This window comes from Chenopodium album, chromosome 26, assembly GCF_948465745.1.
Source record: "Chenopodium album chromosome 26, dcCheAlbu1.1, whole genome shotgun sequence".
NCBI classification, from domain to species: Eukaryota; Viridiplantae; Streptophyta; class Magnoliopsida; order Caryophyllales; family Amaranthaceae; genus Chenopodium; species Chenopodium album.
In genome coordinates this window covers 4,546,916-4,569,355 of record NC_137859.1, presented here as the reverse complement: position 1 = coordinate 4,569,355, position 22,440 = coordinate 4,546,916, and the positions used below count along the sequence as shown (strand labels likewise).

General features: G+C 32.3%; 1 protein-coding gene and 1 pseudogene across 1 annotated transcript; one reads left to right on the top strand and one right to left on the bottom strand.

Annotated features, from left to right (window-relative positions):
- The first annotated feature begins 3,048 nt into the window (after positions 1 to 3,048).
- Positions 3,049 to 4,577, top strand: LOC145618321 (E3 ubiquitin-protein ligase PUB24-like). The gene has a single exon (XM_081673099.1). The coding sequence runs from the start codon at positions 3,076 to 3,078 to the stop codon at positions 4,384 to 4,386; it is 1,311 nt and encodes a 436-aa protein (XP_081529225.1). The 5' UTR covers positions 3,049 to 3,075; the 3' UTR covers positions 4,387 to 4,577.
- A 4,872-nt stretch (positions 4,578 to 9,449) lies between these two features.
- Positions 9,450 to 10,726, bottom strand: LOC145618484 (E3 ubiquitin-protein ligase PUB23 pseudogene; annotated as a pseudogene).
- Between the last annotated feature and the right edge of the window lie 11,714 nt (positions 10,727 to 22,440).

Genomic DNA, 22,440 nt, shown 5'->3' with positions numbered 1-22,440 from the left:
CTATGCAAGTATGAATGTTTGAATATGAGTTGAGTTACAAATTCTTAAATTAAATGAAATGTGTAGTTGTTAAATTAAAAATTTAATGGTACCACAAGGTTGAGATCTAGCTAGCTGTTTGTCTCGATAAATCTAATGAGTGGGCCAATGCCCATTTGCTTGGACTGAAAAACTCCAGTCAGTCTTGATTCTTGGGTGAGTATTTTTTAATTTATGTTTTTAGCAATTTAGGAAGAAAAAAAAGGGCCAAAAATTAAAGAATTCAGGTTGTTTTACTTGGACAATGTATGTAATTTCCTGTACTTGAATAGTTGAATTTTATTTATTCAAAGCATCAAACCAATCAAACTGTGCTGGATTGAAACTAACAGTTCACCAAATCACCCTAAAGTCCCTTAATTAGATTAGTTTAATTAGAAGCTCAATGATTGAAATCATTGTTTGTATGGTGGTGGTGCAGTTTCTGGAATCTAAATAAATCACAAAGACACAAAGATTATCCTATTTACTACGAGTATTAAGTACTTACAATACTATTTTTACTATTATGTGAATGTGAATTTAAACTTATATATTGTACTCGGATTTTCAGCCATTACCAGTTTACCACTATCATATGCTAAGACTTTGTTGTATTAGAGATATCAAGAGAATATCTCTTGATATCGATATTATTATCAAATTAATTTATCTTTTGTATAATAGGATATAATGTTATGTAAATATTTTTGATATTATATTTTATAATCACTAATTAAATTATTTGATTCTTATGAATTTTTTTTTGAAATGTTTTTTTTTTTTTTTTTTTTTTTTTTTTTTTTTTGCTTCAGAAGAGGTAAGCAAATACCAAAGGAAAAAAAGAAAAAAGAAAAGAAAAACACACTACAAGCTACTGAACAAAAATAAACAACTACCTAAGGAGGGACAAACCGTGGCATGGCCACACCTCTAGTATCCTCCTCTAAAATACGATTTAAATCTACCGGAATATCATTATAAAATATTAGTTGAGAGTCTTGAATAGCTCCGCGGTTGGCCAACCAATCCGCCGCTCGGTTCCCTTCACGAGTATAGTACAAATTCTAATTCTAATTCTAATTTAATTGAGTCATTCTAGTCTAATATAATCGCAACGCGCATACAAACAAGAAAAATACTAGAATGCCGCAAATTTGGAATGTTTGAACTTTTTAGTTATGACTAAAAAAGAGTAGTGATGCAAAAAACAAGCAAACCCAAATTAAATATTATGCTATATTGATCTGTACTAGAATAAGTTGTTAACCTGGTTTATAAGCAATAATATGGACCCTTCGCATAACTAGTAGGCCATGAAAAGCCAAAATCTTTTCCTCTTTGATCATTTTAATTATTATGGACCAATTGCTATCTCTAGTAAGTTCTAGTAAAAAAACAAAGTCTTAACTCATCAATAAGGGAATAAAAAAAATCCAGTATGTATGCAATGAAGTTTCTATTCCAACTAAGGTTATTTTGCTGTAAAAATAAATAAATAAATAAAAACCTAAGGTTATTTTGATAGGATAATAATCGCATTAAAAGTTTGAACTTCACAATGTTATTACACAATTTCAATCATCAATATTTTTTTTTTTTGGCAATATCAGTAATTTATCTTATTTGTATGTAATTTTACACTTAATAATCTGGACGATCAACACGGCTACCAAGCAAAAAAAATATTCCCTCTATTTTTTTTAAATGCATCAGTTTGTCCGGCACATTTGCCGAGACACAATTTTGACCATTAATATCTTTAATTGTCTATTAGTAAAAATTGTAACAAAATTATATTATGAAACTAGACATTATGACTAATCTAATGATATATAATATAATAAAATTTATTTATTTTTTGGAGGTGAAAAAATTAAGTCATTAATATTTCATACTATGTGAATAGTGCAATTGTCAAAGGAATGCATACAAAAATAAATAAATAAATAAATAAATAATAAAAAAAAAAAAAACCGGAGGGAGTAGTATATTCTTAATTCCTAATGAAATCCTTAGTTAAAACATGTTTTCATATAAAACTAGTGAGTAGCTCGGGCGTTGCCCTGGTTGTTACTGTTGTTGACGTGCAATCAATAAATTTTTTAAAAGGCTTTTTAAAATTGTAGTTATCATTGTCAAACTAAAATTGAGTTTTTTAGTATATTTTATTTTAATTAAATCTTCTGGTTTGCACTACTTATATAATTTTTTTTACTTGTTGATAACATACTTGAAAATTGGCTTAGATGGTGAAATGGTTACTCTTGTTGTAAGAGGTTGAGGGTTCGATCCTCCTTATCCTTACGTTTTTTAAAGAGAACGGGTGCTTTTGTTCATGTAAGAAAAGCAAAAAAGGAGAAATACTCAACTCCCAAAATCCGTCCCCATGTCTTAGCTAAAGTCTCCCAAAGCCAGCCCCCCTCTTATTCTTTTTTATTTCTTTTCAAAAATACCCTCCTATTTATTTTAAATTAAATTATGGATTTTTGCATGAAATGAAAAGAATCCTTCGAATAAATTGGATCCCAAGCCAATCAGATCTTTTCACGTGGGCCCAACACAACTAATTCTCCAATCACATAATTCCACATGGCAATCATCTTTACTCCATCCTAAAAAGTCTTACAAAATATGATACAAATTTCAGATGGTCTTCTCTTAAAATTTGACCAAACATGAAAAATGAGAAAATATGACCAGTAAACACAACTATGTAAATGTAATCAAAAGACAGCGACATCCCAACTCAGTCCATATCTTCTATTTAATCATATTTATTACTAATCAATCTATTAATTAATGCCATTAAATAAATAATTCAGTCAATAATCTCCTTTTATTTATATAATAAATCATACGTTACGTTCAAACCTCATCATTGAGATCGATACTCCATATCACATCAATTTTCTCCCTTTTTATTATAATCTTCTTCACCAGCCGCTAATCTTTACCATATATATTATCCTACACTATTTGTCTATTTATTTATAACTTGTACTCTTATTTTTTTTGTTTATTCAACTTCCTCCATTTTTTTAAAAAACCTAAAACATGGATGACCATGATGAAGTTGAGGTGCCCCATTATTTTCTTTGTCCAATTTCCCTACAAATTATGAAAGACCCCGTAACGACCGCCACCGGCATCACCTACGACCGCTCTAGCATCGAGCGGTGGTTAAAGGAGGCGGTCGTTAACGAACCCGTTTGTCCCGTCACTAAACAACCACTTCCTAGTCAACATCTAACCCCTAACCACACCTTACGACGTCTCATCCAAGGTTGGTGCGTAGCCAATGCTAACCTTGGTGTTGAACGTATCCCTACTCCTAAACCCGTCCTGTGTCGCGCCCACGTATTGAAGATCCTACGCGGTCTTAGCGTGCCTCGCTTGCAGTCTACCTCACTCGATCAGCTCCTTTCGTTGATCTCGACTTCTTCGGAAGATGAACATGCCAAGGATGATGATAGGAAACTCATGGCGGAGTGTGGGGTCGTGAAAGCAATGGTTTCGTTGATTATCACTTGTTATAAGGATAACAAGACTACGTTTCTTAACGAAGCCTTGAGGATTCTTACAGTGGTTTGGGTACCGGCTAATGTGTCCTCTGAGATGAGGACTATTGTGGCGGACAACATCGATCTAGTCGATGCCATCACGTGGGTCCTCTTCGACAAAAGTGTCGAAAGGAGGACCCTCGCGGTCAATTTGATTAATGAGGTGGTTAAGGTTGCGGGCTCCAGCCTCGTCGAGAGGCTGAAGCCCGAGTTTTTCAAAGGAGTTGTGGGTATTTTATTGGATTATCAAAACAATGATGATAACGATAACAATAAGAATATAAATGTAGGCCCAATGAAAGCGGCCCTCCGGGTGTTACTCGAGGTGTGCCAACATGGAAGGAATAGGCACAAAATCATTGAAGCCAACACCATTTTCCACCTTATTGAGATTGAATTAGAATTGGGCTTGGCCCAATCCGAGAAGAATAAGAAAATGAGCGAACTTATATTTTGTCTCTTGGCCCAACTGTGCTCCTGTGCTGACGGGCGAGCCCAATTCCTAGCCCATTCCGGAGGGATGGCCGTGGTGTCGAAGAGGATCCTGCGGGTGTCACCCGTGGTGGATGACCGGGCGGTGCATATATTCGGGTTAATAGCAAAGTTCTCAGCCACCAAGGAAGTGTTGCATGAGATGTTAAAGGTTGGTGCAGTTTCAAAATTATGCATGGTGTTGCAAGCAGATTGTGCAAAATATTTGAAGGATAAAGTGAGGGAAATGTTAAGGATGCATGCGTCTGCTTGGAACAACTCACCTTGTATTCAAGTTTACCTTTTAACAAGGTATCCTATGTTACAATTTTGATAGTATACATGATACATATTGATGATATGTAGTCCGATCCACAATTTTTTAGTACACAACTCTATCAATTTAGCAATGGTAGAAGTCAATGTTAGGTTTTAGCAAAGAATTGGGTGGAAATTAAAATGTGGTACTTTCTTTTACAAATTGTAAATTATTATATAAAATAATACTATATGATTTGATCTGAGCTATATATATTATACATTTATATAGGACTTACACATTCCTAAAGATTTTTATATCATTATTATCATGATGCAATTGCTTTTAATAATTTCATGTGTTATACACTATTGATAACGTACTCCTAGCTTCTCATACTGATGATAGTTTATTCAGCATTCGATTTCTGTACATAAGACTATATGAGTTGATGTTGATCCAAAAGGTTTTTTATTAAAAAAAAAAGGCCCAAAATAAAAAAATGATGAAAATCCGAAACAATTCTGATGGGATTTGGATCTTATTATGTGTAGAGTTCGACTTTGATCCAACAAACATAAACTAAACTTATAATTCCGGCCTCACTGTCATTCTTACATGAAAAAATATTTTTTGACACCTTGGCCAAAATAATGATCCTAAAATACTTTTAATTAATTTTGAATAATCTCACAAAATGTGGCTCAGAAAACCAGATATTAATTTCGATTATGCATTCTAAGTTTGACAAAGTGCTTACTCCCATGCATTTGAATCCATCACGAAATATGGGTTTGAGGGGATAATTAATGTTTGACAAAGTTACAGTTGACAATTTCAGGCTAATGCTTATTACGGAGTACTCCGTAGTATATATAATATCTATGGCTGAGAAAGATGGATAGAATGTAAACATGTCATACGCACGTTTTCAGTACAGTCATTGCATATAGGATGTTTTGATTGGTTGTTACAGACTTGTTGGAGTATATCATGTTAGAATAGATTGATTGTGCTGACTAGTATTTGGCTATGCTTTAATTTGTAGACCAAGTTTATATGGCTGATAATGAAGGAGATTGTCTAGAATCAACATTGTCATTCAATTATAGTAAATACTGTGATATGAGATCAAATCTCATTTGCAGTATTATTGCATGCTCTTTGGCCTTGTTCTCTTCACCTTAAAAAAATAATATTAAGTAAAAATAATTTCAGTTCTGTAAAAATAAATTCAGTTCAACAAAAATAGTTTCACTTCAGTGAATATAATTTAAGTTTAGTAAAAATCAGTAATTTCAAAGAAGAAATATAACATGGAATTAGTAAAATTAATTCCAGTTCAGCAAAAATAATTTTAGTTTAGTAAAATTAATTTCAGTTCAGTAAAAATAATTTAAATTCATCAAAATAATTTCAGTTTAGTAAAAATAATTTCAGTTCAGCAAAAATAATGAGGTGAAGAGAACGGGGCCTTTTGATTCTATACCAACACTGTGAATATTAATAGAGGAGTAAGTAACTATACGTGGTATCTCCTAATATTGGAAACGAATTATGAATTATTTTGTACTTTAATGTTAGTTTCAAAATGTTCTTCTTTTCTTATTTTATGTGATTAATTTCATATGGGACTAACATTATAGAACGGATGGAGTACCATTCTCTCTTATTCTCATATATGTTTCTCATACGTAGTACGGAGTATATGTTATCCATATAATTACTTCCCTTATCCTTCAAAATAAAGAATAAACTTGTATGTATAATTGTATTAGTATCCACATATTCAATGAAATTAAATAACCCACATATGTAGTATTATCTATAGTTATGCCATGCACGATGCACCTATTTAATACTTCTCCATATTTTAAGTTGGCAACATATTTTGATTTTAGCATTAATCACACACTTTTTTGCTGACTTTGATTTAATGAATAACCTATTCATATGAGGTCTTATTAACATTATGGAGTAATTTTTTTTTTTTTTTTTCAATTGTGACACATCGTTTGTTAAAATATAGTGATTTTGTACGTGAGAAATATAACTTAGAAGAAAATGTCACTTAAAAAAAAAACAGATAAAATATTATTTATACTCCGTATTTATTGTAAGGCCAGACTTGTAATTGGACGTATGTGAAATAAGTGCATTCTATACCATGTTAGAAAGACAAATCAAAGAATAATTGATATTTATAAAAGAAAAAGGCAAGCACTAACCTAGGATAAATAATACTCATATCATAATCCAAGTAATTCTCCCGTGGGCAGCTACCAAAAACCATGGATTGAGAATAAAGAGTAGAGTGAAACTTTTTGACTTTGCTTCTTGCTCATCAGTCAGTTATTCAACTGCCCTTAGTTCGGTTATTTTTCAACAATTAATTAAGACTAGCTACTTTATCTAAATATGTATAGATTTAACTGGAAATATATTGATCACATGTTCTATGTAATCGTCTAAACCACATGTTTTAGCATCGTCAAACCCAATGACCATAGAATAGCGTAGCAGTTTCTTGTGGTTGTAACACATACAAATTTATACTCAAATTAATTTCTTAATTTAAATACGTAAAAATACTAAGATCCGACCTATCGAGTCTAGCTTGAAACTTGTAATCAAGAAACATATGCATAAAAGGTTATTTAAAAACACTCTTCAAACTCGCAAGTTAAGCTAATTTAGCATACCTATATACACAACTTCACCTACTTAACACAATGTAAATATATTCTTAACATAATCATGTTTTGTGCCAAACCCGAAAAGTATTTTATCAGGCATTTGTGACCGAAAACATTGTTCGGTGGATGGAATGGCTATAGGGGATCAGACTTGTGTTATATGGACTCTTCATTTCACCTCAAGAAACCATGTTGGACTCTCGACACTCGCACTTGGGTATGACACTTGGACCCTTCACTTTTGACTCAAAACTATAGATCTTTTTTCACAAAATATCGGCCGATTTAGATGCTTGAACACATACTCGTGTTGGACATGGATACCTGAGTCCATGAAACCTAGTATGGGACATAATTACATAACATTGAATAGGTAAAGAGTGCAAGTGTTGACAAAAGTGGAGAGAGGTGGCTCAAGTCTTCGGCTTGTTTAACTGCAAGTGGTTAGTTAGCCACTTACTTGGGAAAGAAATGGTCCAGTCTAAACTTTATGCGGCCGCCATTAGTCAAAATTTTAAGCCGGGCCCAGGCCCACTTATATTGGCCCCGGCCCCCAAGTCTATTCTTATTTATTTCCATAGCCGAAATAATTAAGTCCAATATACGTAAACATGTCTTTTCACCCTCCACAAAAACGTTTTCTATTGTATTTACTTTTTTTTTTTAGAAAGCTCTATTGTATTTACTACTCCCTAATTAATATTGGTGGGATTTAAATTAATTCTACTTTTAGTATCGTATAGGTCATTGTAGTAGTAAAGTGGTAAAAAACGATTACTCTTTGTACGTACAAATAGGAAAATCTAACAATTGCTATATTGTGCTTGAGTTATGTCCATGGTGCAACGATATGTGAAGAGGTATCAATGTGAAATGTTCTAGTAGGGAAAAAAAGGATCGTCTTTGAATAACAATGAACAACAATGTCTTGCAAGAAATAAATTAGAGAGATGCATTAGAACAAGCTAGCTTACTTAGGAATTACAATATTGTTTTATTATGTACGATTGAACGTAGGCATGCATGCTACATAAGCTACAAAAATTAAAATATCGCTGTTATAAGTACTAAAATAAGGGATTAGTCCGTATTATTTTTGCCTTAATCTAAGATGGTGTAAAGTATAATAAGCCCATGATCCGATGATATATAGCTGGAAAATGACATAGCAAAAGCTGTATTTACATTTTTTATACTTGGTGTTTTGTATTTGTCAACTATACAGGAAGGTGCTAGATCAGATTGAATGTTAAAGTTTGACTTCTTTAATAAATTGGACAATCCTTGCCTAAAAAATTGAATTGGACAATATGATGATAATGAATTTATAAAGAATCACTCACTTTAGGTAGATACTCATGTTAGAGAAAATACATGGAATGTTTTCTAATAAATTTGAAAGTAAATATAAATTTTGTAATATATATTCTATCTAAGTTTAAACTATCAATATAGCAGTATAGCTAAAGGACTCGGAATTTTAGGCACTCAAAATCGCAAAGTTAAACCAGCTAGATTTTACATTCTAATTATTTCACCAATCTAATTAAGGCCGATATTTTTTCACAACAACATACAAGAGAAAAAAAAAAAAAAACACTACTTGTAGTAATACAATAGGGCATCTATATATAATTCTATATGTAGAAAGAAAATTTGTGATACACACGTAGTGACCATACGTAAATATATACACTTTTTTTTTTTGACATTATATATTTCGTATAATAATGTCCACTTGATGGGAATAATACGGAAGGAAATAGCCTGGAAAATAGGTAAATTAGGTATGGCTACCCCTTTCCCTCCTTCAAGAAGTTAGCTAGCAAGTAGCAACAGGATCATGATATTCTATCGATCCATTCAACATACATACTGTATTAAATATGTTCGATACAATAAAGTTGACGTCCATAATATTTTTAAAGCATCACCTCTCATTTTCCCCAACATATTATACATACAAAATATTGTTCTAGATAAAAACAAAATTAACAGAATAACAGAAGTAAACAAGACTTAGATCAGAGTATGTATAATATATCAGATCATTTTTTATACATTAAATTGGGGAAGTACTACAAAAAATAGCACCACATACATCTTTGTACAACTTGCGTGCATTTCTTGATCTTTCTTCCATAATAATTATTATAATGTACATAGATGTATACAACTTTTCGTCCATCTGCATTTTGATGTCGTATTAGCTAGTAGTACAAATTAGACTCATTATAATAATATACATAGTGAGTAATGTTCACAAACATCAAAAACTATATAGTATATTTTTATGTGTTTTCTCACCAATAACAATGTTAATGACTAAAGACAATTTTTAATCTGTGTTGTTTAGTGAACTTAAATTAATTAATCGAAGATTTCACAAAATTTTTGAATCTTACATTGAAATCAATCGTTGACTAAGATCGATCTAATTAATCAATTAGTTGGATATGAAGAAATCAAATGAGGAGGGATGCAAGGAGAATTCTTCCAAACCCTAGAATGCAACCTTAACATTTCTTTAGCCCTCTCTTTAGTCTTTGAACTACAATCCACTTGTATGACCAAGCACAACTTCGCCACCACCCCTACCTCCATCATCTCCCCTACCACCTTCGCCGTTCCCACGTACCTTGATATCGACGACAATATCCTTATTGCCCGATCACTCGCCACGTGGGACACACGTAATATCTTCTTAGACACTACCGCTAACCCTGCACCATGCCCTACTAGATCCGCCCTTCCCTCCGCACATCCACATAACTGATCCAACACCACCAATGCCAACTCCGATATTCGCCGATCCAACATCCCATCCAAAAGGAGCTCCACCAACTCATGGACCGCCCCAGACCCGACAGCCTTGACCCGATTTCTCCCCCAAGGGTTTAACTCAATAAACAACTTCAACGCACTTTTTGTAGCCTCTTTCGAAACTCGATCTCTTAAAACCCTAACAATATGCGCAAACATCTCATGATCAACACTACCCAACCGAGTAGGATCCGCTACACTATAAACCATCTTCATCACCTTAATCGCGTTTTCTCTTTCCTGATTAGACGACGATTCACTACTTAACAACCCAACTAAAGAACCAATAAACAAATCAGCATAATCATCGTTTCTCAAAATTACGCTCTTAAACTCTTGATCATAGCCGTCCATCTGAGCTAGAATAAACACCGCTTCTTCCTTTTCTCTCCTCGTTGCATCCTTTTCTATCAACACATTTGCAACGTACTGGAGACCTCCACAAGTAACTATTATATTCTTGCATCTCGACGAGTAATAATGAGTCGTGGCTGGAACAATGAATGACCGAATTCTCTGCAAGCAGGTGTACCTCATCTGTTGGGGTGACTTACTTGCATCGGAGATTAACTTGCTGATGTTAGACTGTGTTATAGTAGGGGGTTGTGTCGGAGTAGGGATACGCTCTACGCCGTAAGATGCGTGAAGAGTGCACCATGATTGAATCAGACGGCGGAGAGTGTGATTAGGGGTAATGATGCAGCTAACATCATCATCAAGGGGTTGTTTGGTGACAGGACAAATGGTTTTATTACAAGAGAAAAGCCATTTTTCAATGAAATCTCTATCAAAAGTAATACCAGTTGATATTGTAACTGGATCTCTCATTAATTGGAGCGAAATTGGGCATAAAAAATGTGATGGGATCTCAATATTCACCTCCATTTTTATTTATATTTGGAGTTATATAAAGTAAATACTATATTATATATATAGAAATAATAATAATAATATGTAACGGATGAATTGAAGCAGAACTTAATTTGGTGGAGGAGAAAAAGAGGTGAAAAGGATGAGCTTATATATATATGTGAAGAAATGGTAGGAGAGAGAATTTAATATGAAGGAAAGAAATGAGGCCATGTTTACAACTTGTATTTACAGAAATCAGATGCAAAGTCAAACACGCTATTTTTCAAACTGGGAGAATTGAAACGAATTTTATTTTGTTTTATTTTTTGGTTAAGTAGACGACTTTTTATTGGTTGGGCCTTGGGAGGAGAAAAGCTAAAATTTGACCTATTGACAGCTCAATAAATAATACGGAGTAAATAATAGGTTTAAAAAATAAATAGAAATATTTTGTACTCCCTCCGTCTCTTAATACAATGTCTCTTTCTTTTTATTATGTGAGAAATAAATGCTTAAAAGAGGCAGTGCATTACGGGACGGAGGGAGTAATTAAGAATAGATTAATGGAAAAAAGTGGAAGTTAATATAGGGAGGAAAGAGTGGCCACATCTCTTGAAAATGGGAAAAATGGCTCAACGGTCGGTGTAATAATGTTAATTAGAAGAAAGAAGAAAGAGGCTCCTTTATTTTGACTTTTATTAAAAAGTCCAAGGACTAGGTCCCATAAGTCACGTTCATTGGTTCTACAAGGTTTTATTTTATCTACTCTAAATTATTATATGGTCTGATTTTCCTTAAAACCTTTTGCATGAACTACCTCCCATCAACTTCTTTGTTTAATGTATCAGGAAAATTAATATTTCATCTCTAAAAAAAAAAAGAAATAATAATTCACACAATAAATAATTTCAGCCGTTTTTAATTTAAAAAAAATGATTCGATAAAAGTTTGAAAATTTCTTGTATAATAAGTGTAGAGTTGCTTACTTGTTTTTTTAAAAAAAAAATAAATAAATTTAACACAATCAAATTTATGCATACATTAGCATGATAGATGACACTGAGTGTATATCAGTACTCGTAATATAATTCTTAAATGTATAGACGTACAATAGTAACTTTTACATATCCCTCCAGGGATTACTCTTTCGGCCTTTTTTTTATTTATTTAAAGCAGTAACTAAATTAAATCATCATATAATATAGTTTATATAAGTAAGTTCAATTTTTTACAATCCTAAATGGCTAGTTGGCTAAATCTGACTCTATAGGGACATACTATAAAAAATACTATATATAATTTAATTGCTACTCAATTAAAAAAATAATACATAAAAATATTAGATGTATAAGAAGGTTTAAAAGTTTAAACTGTACTGTATGCCCATTATCTACTCATGTGACCATAATGATGCTTATCAATATATCATAATAGCTTTGAGACTTATATTAAGCCCTTCAACTTGAGTAATTCGATTATTGATTCAATTCTTTGAGCACATGGGACTTACATTAAAAACTTGTGATTTACCTGGTCTAAAATGGTTGATTACACCAATCTACTAGCTACTATGTCTATCACAAAAGAAATTCAAGCAGCTTCTTCATACTTCGTATTAGCATAATATTATTGATTCTCCCATGTTATGAAATTATAATTTTCAATCAATTGACTTGGCCGGCCATCATTACTTCTTCTCGCTAAATTAAATGAACCGTGTATTAGTCATATTACAGTATTACCTAGCTATCTATCATCAAATTACCAGTAGATAATCTGGAGGATAGATCAAAGTGTTAACCTAGCTTAACGCGTACTGTATACAATACGAAGTACATGATATATATGATCTTCAACTTGATGCCAAGTTGGTTGTAACGAAGATTTCATTGGGATAGGCACACATATTCATGTAATATAAATATAATACAAGTGACTTGTTAAATGTTGAGTTGGTCCATTTAAACATTATCATCATCTGCCATTTTCCACCTTCCTCCTGTGATTGCTATTAATTCCATCTCCTTCCTTTTTATTTTATTTTGAGAATTAATTAAATAAGTTTTGAATAATAATTTTGTTAGCGAATGTTGGATCATTTAATAAATTGTTACATTGACTCTCCTACCCAATCAATAGCAAGTTGGCAGACTGACAGTTTGTGGAATTATATTTGTTGCTCTGACCTAATCTCCCACAACTTAAATTTCATACTCCGTAGTACTTAACCATCCTTCTATCAATCTTTTTTATCTAAATTTTTTAAATATCTAAATAATAAAAGAAAATATTATTATTGTTTGATATAAAGAATTACAGAAAAATGATAGAGCAGCAAGCCGGCAAGGGTTAGCAACAGCCTAATACTAGTTCATTTCAACAGATTATGTACAGCCGTATTTTTTTTATTCTTTATTTTTTTCTTGTTCGATCAAGTCTAATAAAAAAGCGACATACTATGATTACTATCTAAACTTATTCTATTTAAACTTTTGAATTTGTGATATATATAGTACTCTAAATTGCTTGTTGAAATTTATAATTTTAATTATTAAAACTAAGTTAAGACAAGCACGTATGTACTTGTCTATTTATGATGCGTAAATTTATATAATTAATGAAATACGAGTACGTACATATATTGTATATTGGTACTAATTTCACCCACTCACATCATTCCATTACGTTTGAATTGTTTGTTTATCCTTCTCAAGGGTTCTTTATTCTGTTGAATGTATTAGTTGTAACTATTTTTAATATTATGAACAAAGCAAAGAATAATTGAAATAAAATTGTATTTACACTAGTCAAAATTGTTTAGTCAACTTGGATGATGTCGATGCTAGATAACAAATAGGAAAACTAGATTAGCTAAGATCCAATATATTGTATAGAAATTACCAATTATATTGCCGCTTTCTTTGCTGAGCGAACATGCATGCTTACATCTGATTTCGATATTAATTTATTTAATTACTTAATTAATGGCTGAAAACAGATCTAATTACGTTAACCGAGCAGAAAGCAGGATAATATAATTCCAGATAAACGTCTAAAAGTTTTAAAATTTCAGTAAAAATCACGTAAAATAAGATGATGTCGTAATCTAATGTAAACTTAAAAAAAACAGGGGTTAATGCTATATGCAGCCCATAAGTATTTATTATAATTCCTTTTTTAGTACTCCGTATTAAGTTGAGAATTTATCAACAGTTCACGAGTAAATCGGCGTAATAAATGTTCATTCATTGTCAATTCTTTCCATTTTTAGCTTCTTATATACAGCCCTTATCCTTAAAAAAACAACAATTTTACTCCATATTAAATTACTCTACAGAATACTAATTATAATGTTCATTAATATCATTATCAACTTAATGACCTTTCTTTCAGTTTAAGATAGATTACGTTGATGAATGAAATTCCCGGTCGACATGATCATTTTAAGGAATTTCGTTAATTACACAAACGATATACTTCCTCCGTTAATGGTTATTTGCAACAAAAGGGTATTATTTGTGAGATATAAAATATTCCTTTGTTGCAAATAACCATTAACGGAGGAAGTATTTTTATTAAAAATGAAATGGGCCTAAATTGAAGTAAAACTTGTCGTTGCCAAAGTGGTACTTCTGGGCGGACTGGGCCTGGTCTTATCCCCATCTTATTCATTGGCCCATAAACACATATCATTCAATTGTCCTACAAAATTATTTGAGGTAGTATGTTTATGATTTGAACTGTAAATGAGTATAAGCTAAAGTAGGGAATGTAATGTTTGAATTTAAGCTTAAATTGAAAGTATATGGATACTTATGTTTTGATGAGTTTTACTGAAGTCTAACTTGATTTGAAGGATAGACATAGCATAAGGTATTTCAATATTTATTTCAGTTTTAAGGAAAATAATGCACAACATGTTTATGAAATTAGGAATTTTTTGGATTTTTTGTCAAAACTTTTAGAAACAAATTTCAATTATATACCAGTTTGAAGGGAAAAAATCCATTACAAGTTAATGAAATTTTCTGGCCCGGCCTTAAGGATGGGCCAGGGGTGCACCGGCCTAGGGCCCAAAATTTGAAGTGGTCCAAAATATTTTTAAAAAAACTGCATTTGAGTAAACAAAGTACTCCATACTCCAAAAATTAAATAAAAAAAACCCAACAATTATCTCTACTTCTATCTTCCAACATATCAAAGTATTAAAGGCTTTTTAATTCATGGAGAATTTCATCAAGAGCTCTAATTTAAAGCTAATACAAAGTAGAAATTTAAAATTTCCAAATATTACGGAGTACTATATTGCCGATCCAGTTCTCTAATCTATTTTTAAGTGAGGAATTGGATAAAGTATGGATTTAGGATCAAAATATTATATTTTTTATAGCCCAGCCTTAAACTCTTAAAGATAAAAAAAAAAAAAAAAATGATGACAAAGGCAAAGATCTATCCAAAAGTGGCAAATTTAAGTAATTAAGTTGATTCATTATGTAAGTGTGTGGTGCTTTTACGTTAATGGGTCGCCTGATATAAAAGGTCCTAGACTAGCTTAATTGCTTAGTTGAGCTTGAGCCACTATTTTAGACTAGCTTGAGCCATTAATACAACAACATATTGCATCAAATTGCAACTTGGTTCTGATTCTCTACTACTTAGTGATTAGTGACTTAGTGACTAGTTATGTCGTGTTTATAAAAATCAAGGGCATAATCTATTTTCTACACCGACAAATTAAAGCAACGATATCAACATTTGTCTGCCCAAATAATGTGAAAAAAAAAGTAAAATAAAAAATAAAAAAATTTAAATGGATTACATCACTAGACAAAAAGGCGACAATCCACACAATTACCAGTTATTACTTGACGTCCATATTTCTTCATGATGAAAGTTCATGCATCCAATAATGATCCAAATATATAAAGTTCGCTTTTAATTTTTCAACTCAAATTAGTACTCCGTAACATTTAGGGTTAGCATCTCTTTTACTACGTATAAGTTAGGAAAATTTGACAATTACCACATTCTGTTATGTCCATTTTAGCAATTACCACCTTCTTTTTTTTTTTTTTTTTTTTTTTTTTTTGAAAATTACCACATTCTATTTTCAAAAACATCAAAAGTTACCACCTTCTTGTCTCCCAACTACCATGTGACATCATTTTGGGCTCATTCTTTCCCTTTCCACCCTATTTCCCTCACATTACTCATTCCTAACTCAATTCTCATCCCCCTTTGAAGATTTTTCTTCCTCTAATTCTCTTGTAATTTGTCGGCCTTATTAGTTATGAACCATCTACTATTACAATAAAGACAATAACATTTAATTAAGATTGTGCATTACATTCTATTTCCAAGTGTTAACAACTAGCTAGACGAGTATAAAATTTGCCATACGCTCAGTAATGTCCGATCATGGATTGAATTAAGTAAGGTTCTTTAGCATCTTTTTATGTGATGCCATTCTTTTGATCCTTCCTAATGCAGTTAAAATTTAGTGAATGTGACACTAAAAATATCATTAATTAATGGGTAATATTACTAGCTATTGCATACTATTAAAGTAGAATAACATAGGGCCCTAGGAAGTCAAATGGAACACAAATTACTGTTTTGGATGCCTTATATTTCCATTTTTGCATACAACTTTATCATCTAATCAATAAACAAATTTTTAGAATAGGATAAAACAAGGAAAAAAGGGGGGAGGAAATTAATTAAAAGGTTAACCAATAAAAATAATCAATAATTAAAGGTCCTTTTTAAAAAATTAAAAATGGTATCATATTATTGTAGGCAACCGAATGAGCAACAATTACGTGTGACAATAAAATGATAATTGGGCCTAATATGTCGGACCACATATCCATCTTGTTATGCACCCTACCTAAGCTCCATCTTGCTCCTAGTACCTTTTCCAATGTCCCTTAGTTTGGTCTGCCTTGGCTTAGTGTCTAAGTTATTTTTTATTTATACTTAGTATTTAAAGGGATGGACCATGTTCATGAGGTCATATATAAAGTTAAGCTAGAGATTCCATGCATATCTAGTCTTTTCTGCTACTTATATGTATTACTCTTTCCGGTCTCTTTTACTTTTAGGGTCCGTTTGGCATCGCTGTAGTTTTCTGTTTTTTGGTTTTTTGTTTTTTAAAAGAGTATTACATATGTTACATAATGGATCAAAAAATATTTAGAGTTATTAAAATCATGATAATTTCGAAAACTGACAGCAAAAAAGTGAAAACACCTTTTTCTTGTGTCCTGTTTTTGGTTTTTAGTTTTCAAAAAAAACAGAAAACTGAAAACCGAAAATATTGCCAAACAAGCCCTTAATTTCTTGTTTACGTTTTAGCATGCATTTAATTTTTGAAAGTAGTGTTAATTCCTTTATGTACATATATTTGCAAATTTTCAAAATATGTGTGTAATGAATAGATGGGACTTTGTTGTGAGACGGAGGGTGAGTTTTTTGTACTGTTAAATACAAAGACTATCGCATAAAGATAAATTTATATAGAAATAAAAAAATTAAAAAAGCACGAAGAATTAATTTACTTTAATTTTCATTACAATTATATAGGTGAATGACTCATCACGTCTTCCTTATTGTCCAAATATATATTGCTTACTAGAAATCAATAGGCATACAGATAGTAAAAAATTTGAGCTCATAAGATGATAATTCAATCCAAACCAAATAAAGTTTTACCATTATTAAGATAATATTTTAATTTGAATCAAAGAACGTATAATAATTTGAGAAACACAAAGTCTTATATATGGCTGGCCACACCGTGCGGCCAACCATTATAGAGGTTACTTCATTAGTGTAATAGGGGTTACTTGGTCAGTGTTAAAGGGGCTGATTGTAGTCCATGGAGAAAGACAAAACCTAGCTAAAAGATAAAATTTAATTCATTCAATTATGATGATATGAGAATAGTTAGGAGTCCATTCTAAAGAGTTGATAATAATAGTACACAGTCTATCAGATATAGTGCGGAAAGAATGAGATATTAGGGGGGTGTGCTGGGTTCATATCATTGCGCCATGCATGCAAATTTCATGCACGAGATACCATGGAAATTGGACCCTCTTCTAATAATTGCTCACTTTAAGCTTTTTTCATCACGTATTCACGTATTTCGTTACTTCTTTTTCTTTTCCACACCCTTTTTCTTACTCGTTTTAGTCGGAGCAAATGAGATAGCAACAATTAGCACTGTGTTTTTTTAATTTTTGAATTCGCCTTTTAGACATGTTTATGTCTTTTCTTTTTTTATTATTATTTTATTATATAATGAACGTGAATTTAGGCGGACCAACAAAGTAGTAGGACAGAAAGATATGTAAATATGTAGTATGAAAAAAAAAACATGAACAATAAAAAGATAAATATATATGAAAAGAATGTTAAGTAATGATCCGAGACGAAAAATGAAAAGAGCGAGCTGCGTAGTACAAGAAATTGATATAGTTCTCGTTTTAGCTAGTAACTCATCAATGACCTTTTTCTTTTAAGTTTAATTTGTTTGATATTTTTTTTAATCCTTTTGAAAATTAGCTTTGATATATAATTATTTTTATTCATCATAAAGAAATTTAGTCGTTATCATGATTTTATAATTGATTTTAACCATTAAATTAAAGACCAATTCTAGTTCATTATAATTAAAATAGCTTAATTCATTCTATAAATTACTTAAGAGAACAAATAATACTTATGTTAAGGGTACATTCTCTTCATCTATAACAATAAGTTAATGAATGCTTTAGTCTAACCAAGGTTGACTATCTAGATCAAGACAGATCTAATAAATTTACGTAGTAATAACAATGCACTTTTATATATTGTTACAAGCATAATATACGTCGTACTTCTCACCAAATGAAAATGTTCGTTTGTAAATTATTAATTTATATAAAATTTAATAAGCAATAGGATTATAGTAACAAGTCAAATCACCATAAAGGAGTAAGAAAAGGTATCAATTTCCTGGACTCCAAAAATCACATAACAAGGATAGACATGAAAATGATTTCCTTGAAAAGGATATGAGTATGAAGCACAAGGATTCTACTTATCATAAGAATAATCCTTGTGGATGGATTTTATCAAAAATTCCCCTACTCCTAACTATACAAACATATAATAATCATATTAACCACTAGATGGAAAACTTGTTGAGGAGGGAGGAGAAGGGGAAAAAAGTTAAGTGAGGAATAGGTTATGTTTGGCTGGATTATTCCTTTTTCTTTGGATACGTGTGCCGTGAGAAATTCTAGAGTACATTCAAGGTAGGTTAGTTAATTTTTGTAGTGAGCATGTTAATTGTATATACATAGGAATAATGAAAATTTGAGATATCGAAAATTTAGCTGCTTAAGACAAATTTAACAAAATTTTATAAGTTCACTCAATTATATGTTTCATCGCTTAAAAGTCCTCCTAATAAATGGTCAATAGATATCCTAATTACTGAATAGTGTTAAAACCTAATTGTTGGAATAATTTATAAAAAAAAAATTGACGAATGCAACTATATATAAGGAGTAAATACAACAAGTTAAATACGAAAAAAATTGAGAACAATAGTTATAAATCCATCAGATTAAGCACGTTTTTGTCAATAAATCACAAATTTGTAATATCATTTTACAAAATGTATTTAAAACGAGAACTATAAGCCGCTCTAATTATTAAGTATACTTTATAGTTGAATATGATGTATAATGTTTGTTTAGAGAAACTAATGTGATTAAGAATTTCTCCGTACGGAATATGATTATATGATTTCTTTTTGTGGTGTAGAAATAGACAAACGGAGAGTTTATAAAAAATAAATTTAAAAAAAAAAAGGTTCCAACATTCTTGCTAGGCTGGCTGCCAATTCCCAAAAAAGAAAATCAAGCCAATAACATCCACTGGTCTCACCATCATGGGCTTAGCTTAAAAAAGAGGCTTGGACCATCGAACCATAAAACCCTTAGCCAAACAAATCACCTTCTTTTTTTCAATAAAATAAGAAGTGATACGTGGTCCATGCCTTAACCGAAACGTGTGTCACTGTCATTGGATAATTGGAAATAAGAAATTGTGTATAAGAAAAAAAGAAAAAAGAAATAGTCGTCCTTTACATTTGTACCATGAGATGGGATGAATAATGATCCAATCAAAAATTGAAGGGAAGATCTTCTGAAGACTCAAGCTAAAAAGAATGACAGAAAGGTGTTTGTTTTAACAGGCTTTTGCTATAAAAATAAAGTTTCATCATCATCATTTTTTTGTTGGCTCATCCGAATATCTTTCTCTCTTTCAATCTCACTCACACACTCTCTTACCTCACACTTGACACTACTAGTTACTGTTGGAAGTTCTTGATATAAAACAAGAGTGTTGGGAAAAATAAGAGGGAAAGAGAGAGAGAAATAAATGGAAGGGGAAAAGTCCCACATTGATTGGGGAGGAAGGTTTTTCCTTGTTTTTATAATGTAGTGCTTTAGCACTACTTAGTTGAGTGAGTTGGAGGTGTGTGTTACTCCACACACACACACGCGCGCGCGCGCGCCGAGCCGAGCCGGGTCGGGTCGGGTCGGGCTCGGGCCTCGGGTCTTGGGGAATGCGATGCGCGGGCGTGGGTCCTTGTTATCTTTTTGGAGAAATTTTATTTCCCTTTTCTTTGTTAAACAGAATATTCCTTTTTGTCTGTTGGGTTTATTCTTTTCTGACTGTTGTGAGAATTAATCAGCCATTAATTCCTTGATTGTAGCTGACTGATTAATTCCTTGTTTCTTGCCTCGGTTGTTGACTGACCAGATTAATCTGGTCGTTTTCTTGGCCAGATTCTTCCCACCTTTCATGCTTTCCGTTTTTCCTCTTCACCCTATAAATATTCGGTGGTTTTCTTAGCCAAAACACACAACACAATCAGTCTTCTCTTTTCTCTAAACTTATCTAAATACATGTTCTTTCTGTTCTGTTTTCTGGGCGAGTATTCTGAGTTCCAGTCGGGTTTGTGAGTGCACATAAACTCCGGCGCCGTGCTTATCCTGGAGGGCGACCGCAATTGTCTACTGCACCGGGAGGTAGCGCGGAATCGTCTTTTAGGTCAGTGGTTCTCCACGACGCGGCTATTGTCAGTTTGGTTCACGCATCAAGAGATAAGTTATTTCTGGTTTATTGCTTATTAGTATAACAATCTAAAAGACGATTATGGCTTCCAAATTCCTTGTTCCTGATATGTCTAAACTAGAACCTCTTGATGGAAAGAATTATAAACGTTGGGCTGTTAGGATGCATTTTTATTTGGAGCAGATTGATGTTGCATATGTTCTTGATGATATTGTTGAACCTGTTGATAAAGATGATTTGTCTGAATCTGAGATTAAGTTTTCTAAGGATGATAGAACTTGTAAGGGCATGTTGTTGCATTATATGTCGAATAGTCTGTTGGATATTTATATGGGTTTCTATCATGCTAAGGATATTTGGGATGCTTTAGAGAAAAAATATGGAACTGATGATGCTGGTACTAAACGTTATTGTGTTAGTAAGTGGTTAAGTTTTCAAGTTGTTGATGATAAGCCTATTATTGATCAGATTCATGCTTATGAGAGTATTTGTATTAATATGGCTGCTGAAGGTCTGTCTATTTGTGATACTACCCTTGCTATTGTTCTTATTGAGAAACTCCCTCCCTCTTGGAAGGATTTTCGTAACCAACTCATGCACAAAAAGAAAGACCTAACCTTAGAGGAACTTGCTGCCCACCTCAAAATTGAGGAGGAAAACCGTATCAAAGACAAAACCCCTTCTGTTTTCCCTTCCTCTTCTTCTGCCAAAGCCAACCTTGTTGAACCCAAATCAAACAACCAGTCCAAAGCCAAAAACAGTAACCTTAAGCCTAATGGGAAAATTCAGAAGTACAAGTTTAAGGGAATCTGTTATGAGTGTGGTTTGACTGGTCACAGGGCTAGAGATTGCAGGGTCAAGAAGAAGAATGGGCAAAGTCAAGCAAATCTTATTGAGGATTCTGACGTTATTGTTGCTGTTGTTTTAGAAGCTAACTTTACAGGTAATGCTGCTGAGTGGATTGTTGACACTGGAGCTACCAGGCACATCTGCGCCAACAAGGACATGTTCACTACCTATGACAAGGTTGAAGGTGAAAATGTCTTCATGGGCAACTCAGCTTCTGCTTCTATCCAAGGCAAAGGGAAGATCGTTCTCGCTCTCACTTCTGGAAAATTGCTTACTCTCACTAATGTTTTGCATGTTCCAGAAATGCGCAGGAATTTAATTTCTGGCAGTTTGCTCATGAAAGCTGGACTGAAGCTCTCCTTTGATTCTGATAGATTAGTTCTTACTCGCAATGGGGAATTTGTGGGGAAGGGCTTTTGTAATGGGGGGCTTTTTACTCTTGATGTTAAAATTGACACTATGAATAAGAATGCTAGTACTTCTTCTGCTTATATTGCTGAGTCTATTGATTTATGGCATGCTAGATTAGGTCACGTTAATTTTGATTCTGTTAAAAGGCTTAAACACTTAAATTTGATTCCAAGTTTTTCTAAAACTGATTTTTCGAAATGTCAAGTTTGTGTTGAAGCCAAATTTACTAAGAAGCCATTTAAATCAGTAGATAGACAGACTGAAGTACTAGAACTTGTTCATAGTGACTTAGGTGATTTTAATAATCACGAAAGTAGAGGGGGTAAAAAGTATTATATTACTTTTGTTGATGATTGTTCAC